Here is a 15,423-nt window from a genome sequence, read left to right on the forward strand (position 1 = left end):
CATCATCCTCATGATTGGAAGCCTCATTGTTTGACTCATCATTAGACACATTTTCAGTAGTTGAATCATGAGCATTTTGACCATATGAAAGCTGATTTTCAAAGGCAGAGAATTGTGTATTAGTGGCACTACTTTCTGAAACTTGACTTTGGTCTATTTGAGAATTGTATGGATCTTCAAAGTCCATTAAGGTTGATGTTGGAATGTCCAGCAGTGAAGGACTGAATTGTTGTGGCACTGTCTCGTTTGGTTGCTCAGAAAAAGAGAATTCCTGCTCATAGAAAACCACATCTCGAGACACAAAAACAGATTTATCAAATAAGTCATATAACATGTAGCCCTTCATATGTGCCGATAAGCCAATGAATATGCATTTTCTTCCTCGGGGTTCCATCTTATTTCTAGAATGAGGCAAGGTAGAGGCAAAACATAGATAACCAAAGACTTTGAGAGTAGTGAGGACAGGATCTTTACCATACAGCCTTTTATAAGGGCTCGAACCTTCAATCACCGGGGATGGTAAACGATTAATAATATACACAGCGTGCATAACACAGTGCCCCCAAAAATCTTGAGGAAGCTTGGATTGAAACCGCAATGTTCTAGCAACATTGAGGATATGTTGGTGCTTCCTCTCAACCACGGCATTTTGTTGAGGAGTATTGACACACGATCTTTGATGAAGCATGCCCTTTTCACCATAGAAATCTGCCAAGTTAAATTCTGGTCCATTGTCACTTCTGACTACCTTAATTAGAGCCCCGAACTGAGTGAGTGCAAAGCTATGAAACTGCTTTATCAAATCCTTAACCTCTGACTTTCTTTTCATCAAGTGTAACCATGTGAACCGGGAATAATCATCCACTAGTGTCAGAAAGTATCGTTCTCCATTCTGTGAACACACCGAGAAGGGGCCCCATATATCTACATGAATTAGCTCAAAACAAGCATTCGAAGATGAAGTACTAATGGGGAAAGGGGAACGCTTATGCTTGGCTAGATGACACACATCACAAGCTTTGTTTATTGCAGATAAATTTTGAGTTTCTTTGAACAAATGCATCTTATTCATGGGAAAATGCCCCAAACGTCAATGCCAAATTTCAATCTTATTACATTGCATGACTATATGTCTATGGTGCGTAGCAGATTCTACTGGAAGCTTCATCAAATAGAGTCCTTTTTCCTGTTCAGCTAAACCAACCGTCATCCCATGAGGTTTCTGGATCATGCACTGTCCAGAAGAAAATATTAGGCTATAAGATGTGTCTTGTAGCAACTTACTCACGGAGACAATATTAAACTGGAATGAAGGAATATGCATGACATCTTTCAGCAATATATTATGTCCAAGTTTCACACTGCCTCTGTTTCTAACCATAATACGACTGCCAGTTGGTAAACTAATTTCATCCCCTTCAATATCATAATATTCATCAAAACAATCAATAGAACAAGCTATATGGTCTGTAGCACCAGAGTCTAAAATCCAAGTAGAAGCATAGACTGAAAGAGAATTAACATGAGAGGTGAGGTACCTGCCTTCATTAGTATCCTCAGCAAATTTTGGAATCAAAGAGATAGCAGCCGTAGTACTAGAGCTGGCAGTTTGTCCCATCTGATTCTGCAATGCCATAACCAGCTTCTGGAATTGGTCATTAGAGATCCCCAGGTCAGCCGTGTTGTTCATCACCGGTGCTGCAACTTGTTGTTTCATTTTTGACTTATAACCGGGCACCCAACCGGGGGGATACCCGTGTTTCTTGTAACACTTGTCGACAGTATGTCCCATTATTCCACAGAAGGTGCACTTTGGTTTGTTACTTCCACTATTTGTGAACCTTCTGCCATTGTAGCTGTTCATAGCTGCAACTATTTCTTCTGCAGAGCCACAGGTATTTTGGACAGAGTTGGCATGACTAATCTCCATAGACTTCACAGTCAGATTCGACATATTCATTTGCCTGTTCATTTGCCTTTCTACTTTTTCTGCCATAACAAAAACCTTATATACTTCCGGCAATGGATCCATAACAAGGACACTAGATTTCAGACCATTATAATCGTCATTTAACCCTTGGAGAAACCGTATGACTTGATCGATCTCCCTTTCCTTTCTAATTACATCAATGAGGTCACAGGCACCTTTCGGTTCACATTTACAACTAGGAATAGGTCTTAAAGCATTCATTTGTTCCCACAAAGTTCTACATTTGGTATAGTAATCACCAACAGAGAGGTTACCTTGCTTCGCTTCGTAGATCTCAATCTGTAAGGCGGAGATCCTCTGGGCGTCGCACTGTGCAAAACGCTTTCTCAGATCCTCCCAGACGTCTACTGCATTCTCTATATGCATGATGGATTGAGCGATCGAGGCATGAACCGATCTAAATATCCACGAGCACACCATCAAATTGCAGCGCCTCCAAGCTCCATAGCGGTTATTCTCTCTACTCGGTGCCGGAAGACTGCCGTCGATGAGGCACCACTTATTTTTGACTTCTAAAGCGATCCTCATCGAGATGCACCATGAAGCATAGTTCGAGCTCCCTGCTAGGGGTGGACTGACCAAGGTTGCGGATGGATTATCGCTCGCGCTAATGAAGTATGGATTCTCCATATCCTCCACTGCATAACTCCTCTGTAAATTTGGACTTCTCTGCGAAGTCGTCGCTGCGCGTACCGGCGATTGAGTTGCCGGCGTTGTTGCATATGCTTCCTGAGTTGCCGCGCCGGTGACGGCGGCGGCGTACGAGCCTGGCCGTAGCGACTCTGATACCATATCGAGATGTGTTTAGCGAAGAAGAAAGCAGAAGAACTTCATCTCTGTAGTTGGCTTTAGGAAGAAAATTGGTAAAGGTGAAAATCTGTTTATTGAAAGAGAAAACTACCACTTAAATACTTTAGTGGCAGTTGTAACGATACAAGAAAGAATGGAAGAGAAAAATACATTTATGCCCTTTCTATTTTCTATTTTCTTCCTCTAATAAAGCAATGTAATTACAATAGGAAAAGGACATCACAGATTTCTAAATAAATGAAAGGGGTGGCAATCCTAATTTAAGAAATTAAATTACGATTTCGTCCCGTCTTGATTCCTACTATAAAATCTCACCTTCCTCAATTCTAGTATTTATTCAGAGATCTTTGGAGACAAGAATGAGAGAAATCAAAAGCCACAAGTTATCTTGGGAAGCAAGAAGAAGACTAGGGAGATTTTAGAAAATGGTCTGGTTCATTCTTGTACTTTTTTGATAATTTGTATTTATTATTATCTGCTATGTATAATTTAGCCATATGCTTGGCTAAATTCCATTAGAGATTCTTGGGTAAAAGTGTTTATGAACCTATGTGCTTGAGCTCTCAGATTCTGTAATATATTATTATTTGGGTTTAATACTTGTGTTGCAATTGTGATTTTATTGTTTGATGCTTGTAATTAGTGGTCATAGTTACTTGCTTCGTTTACTTTCTTTGTGTCACAACGAGAGTTGGGCATAATTTATGGCACACATAATTGCACCTAATTGTTGCACCTTGAGAAATGGTAATTTATTTAGAGTTTAATTCTTGATTATTGCACATCGAGAGATGGTAGTAGTTAGGACTTTATGATGCTTGATCTTGTTTTATTGGGTGTTTAAGCCACGAGAGTGGAAATTCACCAGTGTTAGTGACTACGAGAGTAGCTCTATACCACTGATAGGAATATTTTTGTAAGTTTTGATGAGCCAAATGTATCTTTAGATCCCCTTAGTTTTTAAGTCTTTAGTACAAGCATCATAAATCAGAATATTGAAATCAGAAGGAATCTACCATAGGAAGAACAAAATTAATTTGAGAAATTAATTTTGGTCCTACGAGTATTCATCCGTGAAAGAAGCATAAAGCAATGGCGTTGCAAAGAATGATCGGATGAGCTTAACGGTGAAATGGTAGAGGTTTTTACTCTAAACGATCACACTCGAGATCGATTCCCCCCAAGGACTTATATTTTTTAAGGCAGATTTTGAAGGAGCTCGATGTGTGCTAAAAGAGCACGATGTGTTCAAAAGAGCACAATGTGTGCTAAAGGAGCACGATGTGTTCAAAAGAGCACAATGTGTGCTAAAGGAGCACGATGTGTTCAAAAGAGCACAGTGTGTGCTAAAGGAGCACAATGTGACCAAATCTGAAAGGAGCACAATGCTGCTAAGGAGCACAATGCCACCTAAGAAGCACAATGTTGTCTAAGAAGCACAATGCTGTCAGAAGAGCACAATGCCACCTAAGAAGCACAATGTTGTTTAAGAAGCACAATGTTGTCAGAAGAGCACAATGTATCGTAAGAAGCACAATGTTCAAAGTCAAGGAGCACGATGTTCAAGTCAAAGGAGCACAATGTGGCAAAAGAGCAAGATGATCAGAAATTGGATAAATTCGAAGGAATTTACTCCAAGCCCACCCACATGCCACAAGACTCCAAAATTGCCTGAAAGACATTTGATCAGAACGGAAAAATATTTATGAAGGCATGAATATAAAAACTTATCCTAAAAATAAATTCTATCAGATGAATTTATTTCAAAGATTCGTTGGATATTCAAATTGACAATTAAAGTAATATTTTTAGAAACAACTAGAAAATCAAAGTTGTGCTAAAAAATTACTTTGTCAGGCAAGTTGACAAATCAAATCAAAATTGAAGATCTACTACTGTCAACAATATCAGGCTATGAAGATTCAAATTTCAAATATCAAATTATCCCACTCCAACGGATATATTTGATTGACTATAAAAAGCCATGAAGACTTGAAGACAAATGGAGTGAGAAGAGATAGAGAAAAATGAGATAGAAGTGCAATACAAGTGCAAAATTCAAAAGTGCTAGTGCTCAAAATATTCTAAGAGACTTAGTCTGAATAGTCTCAAATCTAGTTGGAGAGAGAAATACAAATCCTTGTATTTGTAAATTGTAGAAAGAGTATAGCTGTGTGCAAAATACTCTAGTGAGTGTAGCTGTGTGCAAAACACTCGTAGTTGCTAAGTGTAGCTGTGTGCAAGACACTTAGTTGGCGTTGAGTATAGCTGTGTGCGAAATACTCGGAGTTGAGTATAGCTGTGTGCGAAATACTCGGAGTTGAGTGTAGCTGTGTGCGAGACACTCGGAGTTGGGTGTAGCTGTGTGCAAGACATCCGGAAGAAGTGCTTGTGTAGCACTTATTCACTATTGTAACTGTGTGTGGAAAATAGTGAATTTCTCCTAGACGTGAAAGGAGAAAAGTGGACTAGGAAGATTACGCCACTTCCGAACCACTATAAATTGCCTCTCTCATTTACATACCGCACTTACATTATTTGCTATATCTATCTATCTCATCCGACTAACCCATTTACTATTCACAGTTAATCTTAATCATCTGGGTTTAGTGTGTCCTCACGTATGCATGTGACTCAAACTTCTCGAGCTTAAATACTAATTTACTCTAAGCAAGTTTGACATGCTGCATGTAACATTCGTCACACGGACGACGTGACACGATATTTATTTACAATCTTGAATATTGTTATTATATATTGAGTGAACCATCTCCTTTATATATTCAAGATATCTCTGTCACTTTACATATCATTTGTATCTATCTTACTTATACTTGCATACTTAATTTACTAGTTGGGCATAACTCTTTACTATTATTCCGCTGTGCAGTACAAACTTGCTCTATTTACTTGTTACTTAGAGTTGAAGTAACCGAAGAGTTATTTAATTTGAAAAAGCTTGAAAGTCTATTCACCCCCCCCCCCCCTCTAGACTTTCACCACCCTATCGGGACCAACAACCACCTTGCATTCTCACACTCATATGAACTCAGATTTAATATTACAATAGGTTAGGTACTAGGAGATTAAACACTTGAATCCCAGTAATCTCAATCTCTCTATTTTTTTTTCAAACCCCTGAATCACTACTTTATTTTTTTATTTAATGCAACCATCCAAGAATATCGTTAGGATTAACTTTAATGAATAAAAGTAGCTAGTGTTTAATACAATCACTTCTCTGTGAATCGATTACCCGATATTTCGGGTATTAGTTGTTTGCAAATATACTACAATCAATAGGGAAGTGGTTGTATTAAGCACTAGCTACTAAATTATTCTATGAAGCTAATCCTAACGATTAACTTGGATGGTTGCATAAAATAAATAAAATAAAACAATGATTCAGGGTGATGAAAACAATAGAGAGAGAATGAGATTCCTGGATTTCTAGTGTTTAATCTTATAGTGCCTAACCTAATGTAATATTAAATCTGGGTTCAAATGAGTGTGAGGATACAATATGGTATAGAGTTGCTCCCGTAGTCCCTAACACTAGTGAATATCCACTCCCGTGGTATAAACACCCAATAAAACAAGAACATGCATCATAATAAATTTCTAACTACTACCATCTCCCGATGCACAATAATCAAGAATTAAGTTTCCTAACAAAATTAACATTTCCCAATGTGCAACAGTTAGGTGCAATTGTGTGTGCCCTAAATTATGTCTGTTAGTCAGTGTTACATTTGTATTATTATTGTAACATTATATTAGTTTAAGTTGTAGTTGATTTAGTCCTTAACTACTTGTCTGATGTGACACAAAGATAACAAACGAAACAAGTAACTTTGACCACTAATTACAAGCATCAAACAATATAATCATAATTATTGCAATACAAGTTTAAAACTCAAATAATAATATATTAAAGAATCTGAGAGCACAGACACATATGTTCATAAACAATTTTTACCCAAGAATCTCTAATTGAATTTAGCCAAGCATGACTAAATTATACATAGCAAATATAATAAAAGAATTACAAATTATCAAAGAGAGTATAAAATTGAACCAGACAATTTTCTCAAATCTCCCTAGTCTTCTTCTTGATTCCCAATATAACATGTGGCTCTTGATTTATCTCCTTCTTATCTCCAAAGATTTCTGAATTCTTATTAGGGTTGAAGAAGGTGGGATTATATAGCTGATACAAAGTAGGGGGCGAGATTGAAATTTTATTCTTTCTTTTATAAAATTGTCGAATCTTCTTTCTATTTAGAAAGTTGCAACTTGTTTCAATTTGGTGCATTTCACCCTTGAAGTCAGCGCCTCTTATGGAATTATATTGCCGCCCCTTTCTTAATTTTGGAGAACGCCGCTTTTCTTTTTTTTTTTTTTTTTTTGACACGCCGCTTTCGTAATTTGCAATTCAGCGCCTTTAACTTTCAGCGCAACTCGACTTCTTAATTTGGTGTCGCGACTTCGATGCGTCGAACCATCGTTGCCTCGTTCCGGATGTATTGTGGAAATTCTGGACGCGTTGAACCTTTGCTCGACACGTCGAACTTGTTGAGTACGCGTCTTTTGGTCCATTTTAATTCCAAATTTGTCTTAGAACTTTCCTTGCTCATAGAATTGACCTACAATTGTTCAAAAACACTAACAAACACCGTAACATATTCAAATCAAGTGTGAACCATAACTAAATGATAAAACAAGGGATTATGCAATTAAAATATCAAAATCATGAACGTAAGCCTAACAAATATAATTAAATCAATACTAAAAATGTACACAATTAGGCTCACATCAACCAACATATTTTAGAATCAAAATAATATAAACCGTTCATTTTAACAAACAATTAAACCAACACTTTTTTAGTTCCTGTTAGGCCTAACTTTATTGACTCTTAGATTTGTAGATGTAAATAAACCATTGTTATTATCCACACATTCATTGCATCACAATGCTATATAGGCCATTGGAAATTTCAAATTAGAGAGAAATATACATATATACACGGATGTATTTCAATGCTATATGGAACTCCCCATAGGGCCATATCCAAGATCAAATCCCAAAAGATGGAATATATGAAACAGGAATCCTATATTCTCAATTGGAACTAGAAAGCTGCTAATTAAGGTTGTTGTTTTGGATCCGATGGATATAATAAGGCAGCTTCCATACGATGTAAAGGACAAGATTTTAGAGTGTTTGCCCACTCGAGACGCTGCCAGAACTGCTCTACTCTCGACTCAATGTATTAGAGGATTGATATCTACTTAGTTAGTTAGTTAATCCTCTTAGCAGTTAAAACAGTTAGGGCTGTTAGAATTCTGTTAGCTTAGTATATACACACCACTGTTACATTGCTCAGGTGTGTGAAGAACATTCTGTAACCTTCCTTTCCAAGTTCTCAGATTCTAAGCTGAGTAAAAAGGCTTTTTCTTCTTCTTTCAATTCAGTTTTGTGATATGGTATCAGAGCGCTGAGCTGCGATCATGGCTTGGAATGGCGCACCGATCAGACCACAAGCAGCCGCAACAGCTCCTCCACCGGCTGCGACACCATCAAGTAATCCTGGCACCACCGGAGTGAATTTTGATCCAAACGACGATGGTAGTCCTTTCTTCCTACATCCGAGCGAGAATCCCTCACTCGTCCTCGTCTCTTCAGTCCCTAATGGCTGGAAGTATCATCCTTGGGCCCGGGCAATGGAGATGGCGTTGATGTCCAAGAACAAGTTAGGGTTCGTTGACGACACCATTGCTGTACCAAATGTGGGAGAAGTGAAGTTTCCTTACTGGAAACGATGCAATAACATGGTGTCAACCTGGATTATGAGGTCTATCTCTCCAGAAATTGCGCAGGCAGTTCTTTGGGTAGGAACATCTGAGAAGATATGGACCACATTGAAGTCTAGGTTCACTGAGGCAGATATCTTCAGAATCTCTGACATGCATGCTGAGATTCATCAAATTAAACAAGGTGACCTAACTGTAAGTGCTTATTTTGCAAAGCTAAAAGTTTATGGGATGAACTTCAAGTCATTAGACCTTTGCCTATTTGCAAATGTGACAGGATGTGCAATTGTGGCCTGTTGGATACTTTGCAGCAACACCTAGAGAGTGATAATCTCTCAGTTTTCTTAAGAGGTCTCAATGAGACCTATGCCTCTGTCCAGTCCTAGATAATGATGACTAAACCCCTCCCCACTGTTGATGAGGCCTTTATGATGATTCAACAACAAGAGAGGAGGTTTAACTATGGAACAGCAGACTTGCAGATCCAAGAAGAAGGTAGCATCCTTCTTACTCAAGGGAATGGTTAAGGATTCAAGAAGTCTTACTCAAATGGTAACAAGAAACCTGTCTGCTCTTATTGTGGGTTCACTGGACATACAATAGAGAATGTTACAAGAAACATGGTTATCCACCTGGGTGGAAACCAAGAAATAGAGGTGTTAGTTCTGTTAACCAAGTGCAATTTACATCTGATGAACATCCTGGTGAAAATGGATCCCTGGCTTTCAGTCAGGATGAATATAGAATGCTTAGACAGCCCTTCCAGAGGGATTGCAAAGTTCAAAGCTCATCACCTCTCAGTGGATCTGAAGGGATAACACCCCAAACCAATTTGATTGCTGCCAACTTTGTTCCTAATCTACAGATGGAAGGTACTCAGTCTAAACCTTCTAGTTGGATATTAGATAGTGGGGCTACACATCATGTTGTTTGCAAACCTGATATACTGATCAATGCTAAGATAGTTGAAGGTATGTTTGTTGAATTACCCAATGGTGATAAGATTAATTAAAATCACACATGTTGGAACTATTTGTGCTGACAATTTGGTTCTAGAGAATGTGTTCTGTGTCCCTAGATTCCACTATAACCTGATCTCTGTTAGTGAATTAATTAGAGCTTCCAAATGCAAACTACTACTGTATGTTGATCTGTGTGTTATACAGGATCAGGAATGTGGGAGGATGATTGGATTGGCTAGACTGCAGAGAGGGTTATACCACCTTGTTAAACCTGATTTTTCTGTTTTCAATAAAGTAGATGTTAAGGACAATATCTGTATTTCCAGTAGAATTTGGCATGCTAGATTAGGACATTGTTCCTATGGAAAATTGAAACAATTACCTCTGTATGACATGGATTTGAAAATAAATAAAGAGGATGTTTGCAATATATGCCACCTAGCAAAGCAAAAAAGATTGCCCTTCCCTAACAGTTCAACTGTTTCCAATGACTGCTTTGACATTATACATATTGATATCTGGGGGCCATATCATACACACACTATGTATGGGCATAAGTACTTCTTAACCCTTGTGGATGACTATAGCAGGGCAACATGGGTTTATTTGATGAGAAACAAAGCTGAAGTCAGAATACTGGTTCAGAATTTTTGTGCTCTTAATAAGACACAGTTTGGAAAAGTAGTCAAGTGCATAAGAACAGATAATGGACAAGAGTTCAAGATGGGAAGTTTTTACCAAGAGAATGGCATCATCCACCAATCAACATGTGTTTATACACCACAGCAGAATGGTGTAGTTGTGAGAAAACATGGCCACATTTTAGCAGTTGCAAGAGCCCTTAAGTTTCAAGCATGTTTGTCTGAAAGTTTTTGGGGAGATTGCATACTACATGTTGTTTACATCATTAACAAACTACCTTCAGCGGCCTTAAAAGGTCAGATCCCATATCAGGTCCTGTTCAAAAAGGCTCCACAATACTGTCATTTCAAAGTCTTTGGTTGCCTAGCTTGTGCTGCTGTTCAGAAGGGACATCAGAGGAAATTCTTACCTAGAGCTAGAAAGTGCTTGTTTCTTGGATATCCAAATGGGGTAAAGGGATACAAACTGTTTGACTTAAACACTACGGAAGTGTTTATTTCAAGAGATGTGGTGTTTTATGAAAACATCTTCCCTTACAAAGTAGCAAGTCAGATGGATGTTCAAGGATCCTGTCAGGATCTTATTTTCCCAAGTGACAACAGTAATGTAGAAGAAAGTTTGCAAAAGAGTGTTCAAAGGGAAGAAATAAGAAGTGAATGTGCCCCTACAGAACCTGATGATTCTGTATCCAGTCTTGCTCAAAACAATGTTGATCTAGAACAACCTGCTTCACCACAGTCTAATTCAGATTCAAGGATCAGTTCTTCACAGCCACAGCTCAATCCACAACCTAGGAGGTCTAGCAGACAGACTTCAAGACCTGGCTATCTCAAGGATTATAACTGCAACTTACCTGCTTATAGGACTTCCCCTCATGTCCTATCCACTGTCCTGTCTTATCAAAAGGTATCCCCAGGTTTCAGAACTTTTGTCACCAACATTCTTGGGATCAAAGAGCCCAAGTCCTACAATGAAGCCATTCAGCATGAATGTTGGAGGACTGCCATGCAAGCAAAAATAGAGGCTTTGCAAGCCAACAGTACATGGGAATTGACAACATTACCACCCTCCAAGCAACCAATAGGGTGTAGATGGGTTTACAAAGTTAAGTACAAACCTGATGGGACAGTTGAAAGGTGCAAGGCCAGGTTGGTTGCAAAGGGGTACACCCAAACTTGTGTAATTGACTATGTAGATACTTTCAGTCCAGTGGCTAAAATCACTACTATCAGGGCCTTGCTGGCTGTGGCAGTTGTCAAACAATGGGAGTTACATCAACTTGAAGTCAACAATGTTTTTCTTCATGGAGATCTCCAAGAAGAAGTTTATATGATTCTTCCCCCAGGTTTTGTTCCTAAGCAGCCTGGACAAGTTTGCAAATTGAAGAGGTCTCTTTATGGCCTAAAACAGGCAAGTAGACAGTGGAATGCTAGACTAACTACTGAACTGCTTCACATGGGGTTCAAACAAGCAGTGTGTGACAGTTCCTTGTTCACTAAAGAATCAGGCAGTAGTTTTGTTGCACTACTGGTATATGTGGATGATATAGTTTTGGCTAGCATTGACAATGATCAGATACAACAGATTAAAGATCACTTGCATACAGTTTTTCAGATCAAGGACTTGGGTAAATTGAAGTTCTTCCTAGGACTTAAGGTTGCCAGAAATCACACAGGAATATCTATAACACAGAGAAAATATGCTTTAGATCTGTTGCAAGACACATGCTTCCTTGAGAGTAAACCTGTGAGATGCCCCATGATTCAGACAAACAAACTCTCAAAGGATGGAGGTACAGCTCTTGAAGACAACTCCCAGTACAGGAAAGTGGTAGGAAAACTAGTGTATTTAACCATCACTAGGCCTGATATCTGCTTTGCTGTGCAACAACTATCCCAATTTTTGGACAGCCCCACTACTCTCCATTTGCAGGCAGCTCACAGGGTCTTAAGATACATCAAGAATTGTCCTGGACAAGGCTTGTTCTTTCCTGCAAATTCCCAGCTCAAAGTAAGAGGATTTGCTTACTCAGATTGGGCAACTTGCCCTGACAAAAGGAAGTCTGTTACTGGCTTCTGTGTTTTTTGGGAGATGCTCTAATATCTTGGAAGTCTAAGAAGCAAAGTACCATTTCAAGGTCATCATCTGAAGCTGAATATAGAGCTCTTGCCCTTGCTACTTGTGAAATGCAATGGTTGTTCTACCTTCTTGAAGTCCTAGATTTCTGCTTGAAAGACACAGCTGTGTTGTTTTCTGATAGTAAGTCTGACATTGCCATGGCAGAAAATCCTGTTTTTCACGAAAGGACCAAGCATATAGAGATCGACTGCCATTTGATGTGGGAACAGATCCAAAAGGGAGTCATAAAGTTGCTGCATGTTCCTACTGAAAGCCAGACAGCAGACATGTTCACTAAGCCCCTACAACCAATGGTGTTTTAGAAGTTTGTTTCCAAGCTGGGATTACATTTTATGTATACTCCAGCATGCAGGGGGGTATTAGAGGATTAATATCTACTTATTTTGTTAGTTAATCCTCTTAGAAGTTAAAACAGTTAGGGCCGTTAGAATTCTGTTAGCTTAGTATATTCTAAGCTGAGTAAAAAGGCTTTTTCATCTTCTTTCAATTCAGTTTTGTGATACAATGGAAAGATGTTTGGTTGCGGCTTGTGTTCGATACCCACTTCTTTAAATGTCTTAGAAAATGTGAGGGTGATAAACCTGTTGGGCTCGTCAACGTTATAAACCACATTCTCTTGAATCGTGCTGGTCCGGTTAAGAAATTTAGTCTGTGCATTTCTTGCCCGGAATTGGAAGGTCCGCGGCAGTCCGACTTAGATTGTTGGTGCGTTTATCTATCAAGAAATGGAGTTGAGGAGCTTAATGGAGGGTTATGCCCGGGACCCGTGTCCACCATGCATGGTGGACACGCTATACATTCATAATTTCTATATTGTACATTCATAATTTATATACTGTACATTCATAATTTTTATACTGTAGATTCATAAAATTTATAATGTAGATTCATAATTTCTATACTGTAGATTCATAAAATTTATAATGTAGATTCATAATTTCTATACTGCACATTCATAATTTCTGTATTGTAGATTCATAATTTCTATACTGCACATTCATAATTTCTATACTGCAGATTCATAATTTCTATACTGTAGATTCATAATTTTTATACTGTAGATTCATAAAATTTATAATGTAGATTCATAATTTCTATACTACTCATTCATAATTTCTGTACTGTAGATTCATAATTTATAACTATGTGTTCATTTTTTTTTTGAAAATATAACTATGTGTTCATAATTTGATAACTATACAGTTTAAAAATTATGAATCTACATTACAGAAATTATGAATATACAGTACAGAAATTATGAATGTGAAGTATAGAAATTATGAATCTACATTATAAATTTTACGAATCTACAGTTTAGAAATTATGAATCTACAGTATAGAAATTATGAATGTACAGTATATAAATTATGAATGCACAGCGTGTCCACCATGCACATGATGGACACGGGTCCATAGCATAATTTGCCGAGCTTAATATCACTATATTTGGAGAACAATATATGCTGTCATCTTGTGTAATCTCGTGCCGAACAATTAAGCAATTGGAACTCGGGGGTTTCAATTTTGATTTCGATTTCTCGGTAAATGGTGTTGGCTGTATATTTCCGGGCGTCACTTCATTAGTTTTTCATGAGGTTGAGTTTAAGAGTACAATTAATGGAGGAGTCCTCTCTAATCTCGATAGGCTTTCTTTCCCTTTTTGCATGTGTTGGGATCAATAATTTTAAGATTTGTGCTCCAAAACTTAAAAGCTTTGGATTTGGCTTTTGTATTTCATGTGGTTAAACAGAGGTCATGTTCGCTATTTTCTCCTCATCTTAAAGCAAGTATATATGCCTGCACGAGCACCTTAAATGATGTGCGGGCAGCTCAATTGGGAGTTAGATGGTGTTGGAGTTGTATGTTTCTGTGCACCGAGAACAGGTTCTCCCACCTTAAACCACTATGTATGTTAATGTGGTTTACTCCTCCACTATCTTATCATATTGGGTCTGAGGGAGAAAATTGTACCTTTTATGGTCAAAGATTTTATTTTATTTATTTTTGGTTTTCTGGCTTGTTAAATTAGAGTTCTTCTCATGGCTAATTTTTGTTTCCTTTACTGTTTTTAAGCTGGATGATGTTGCAGTAGTGTCACAGGCATTCCCAACAGCAAATCTGCAAGTAATATGGGTGATGGATTTAGATTCAGACTTTGGTCAAATCACCGTCGCTTTGAAATTGCTTGAAATATCCTCCAACCTATGCGAAATGGAGATTAAAGCAGAAAACATGCCGGTAAGACATGTAATATACGGAAATCATGTTTTTTTTCCCTCAAATTCACACACGATTGTATTTGTTTTGTGGAAGATTTATATAGTAATGAGTACTCAAATCATGTGTTTTTCCCCTCAAATTCCCCTCGAAATATCTTGCAATGGGGCATCAAAATCTTCCCATAAAATCTTTAGGAATGGGGAATCCGAATATTCCTTTTTTTAAATTTACTGTAACTCATAATCTCCATTTACTCACCATTATTGCTTATTTTGAGAGCTGGTATCTAACAGTATTATTAGCTCAGGAGAATTTTGATATTTTTCATAACTTTTCTTTCCCATGTTGAATTATTTCGTTGCAACCCGATAAATTTTTCAACAACTTTTGTCTACGTTGTTTATATAGGGTGATTAAAAATATATAGAAAAGTGTATCTCATACACACATGGAGTGGTTTGATTCTTTGTTTTCCCTAACATGCATGTCTTTCATCGTTGTTGAGTTATAGTCAAGTATGTGGATTGACAAAGATGATGTTGAGGACAACAGAGAACAAGCTAATGATATGCAAGACCCACTGTGAGTCATGGAAGGTCCTATCACACATTCACACGGGTAAGGACAAGGAGGTTGCAAGAAGCTTTAAATGGTCTCATAAATAAGTTAAACAACAAGAAGACTGAACTATGTGAACTTGGGGAAGGAAGTGAAGCTAAATATGTCAATTTAGTTGTGGTCCAGGATTGAGTTTCAAAGAAGCTTGCCAAATAATGGGAATGAGTCTTACAAACAAAAATTGAATTCAAATTTCAATTTTCTAGCTTAACTAATTGTTCCCTAG

General features: G+C 37.8%; 1 protein-coding gene across 1 annotated transcript; it reads right to left on the minus strand.

The window, feature by feature from the left end:
- Positions 1 to 1,090: 1,090 nt before the first annotated feature.
- LOC109147211 lies at positions 1,091 to 2,782 on the minus strand. Its single transcript, XM_019294844.1, has one exon. It carries the CDS (start codon positions 2,780 to 2,782, stop codon positions 1,091 to 1,093), a length of 1,692 nt encoding a protein of 563 aa, XP_019150389.1.
- Between the last annotated feature and the right edge of the window lie 12,641 nt (positions 2,783 to 15,423).

This window comes from Ipomoea nil, unplaced genomic scaffold (genome assembly GCF_001879475.1).
Source record: "Ipomoea nil cultivar Tokyo-kokei standard unplaced genomic scaffold, Asagao_1.1 scaffold1978, whole genome shotgun sequence".
Taxonomy (NCBI): Eukaryota; Viridiplantae; Streptophyta; class Magnoliopsida; order Solanales; family Convolvulaceae; genus Ipomoea; species Ipomoea nil.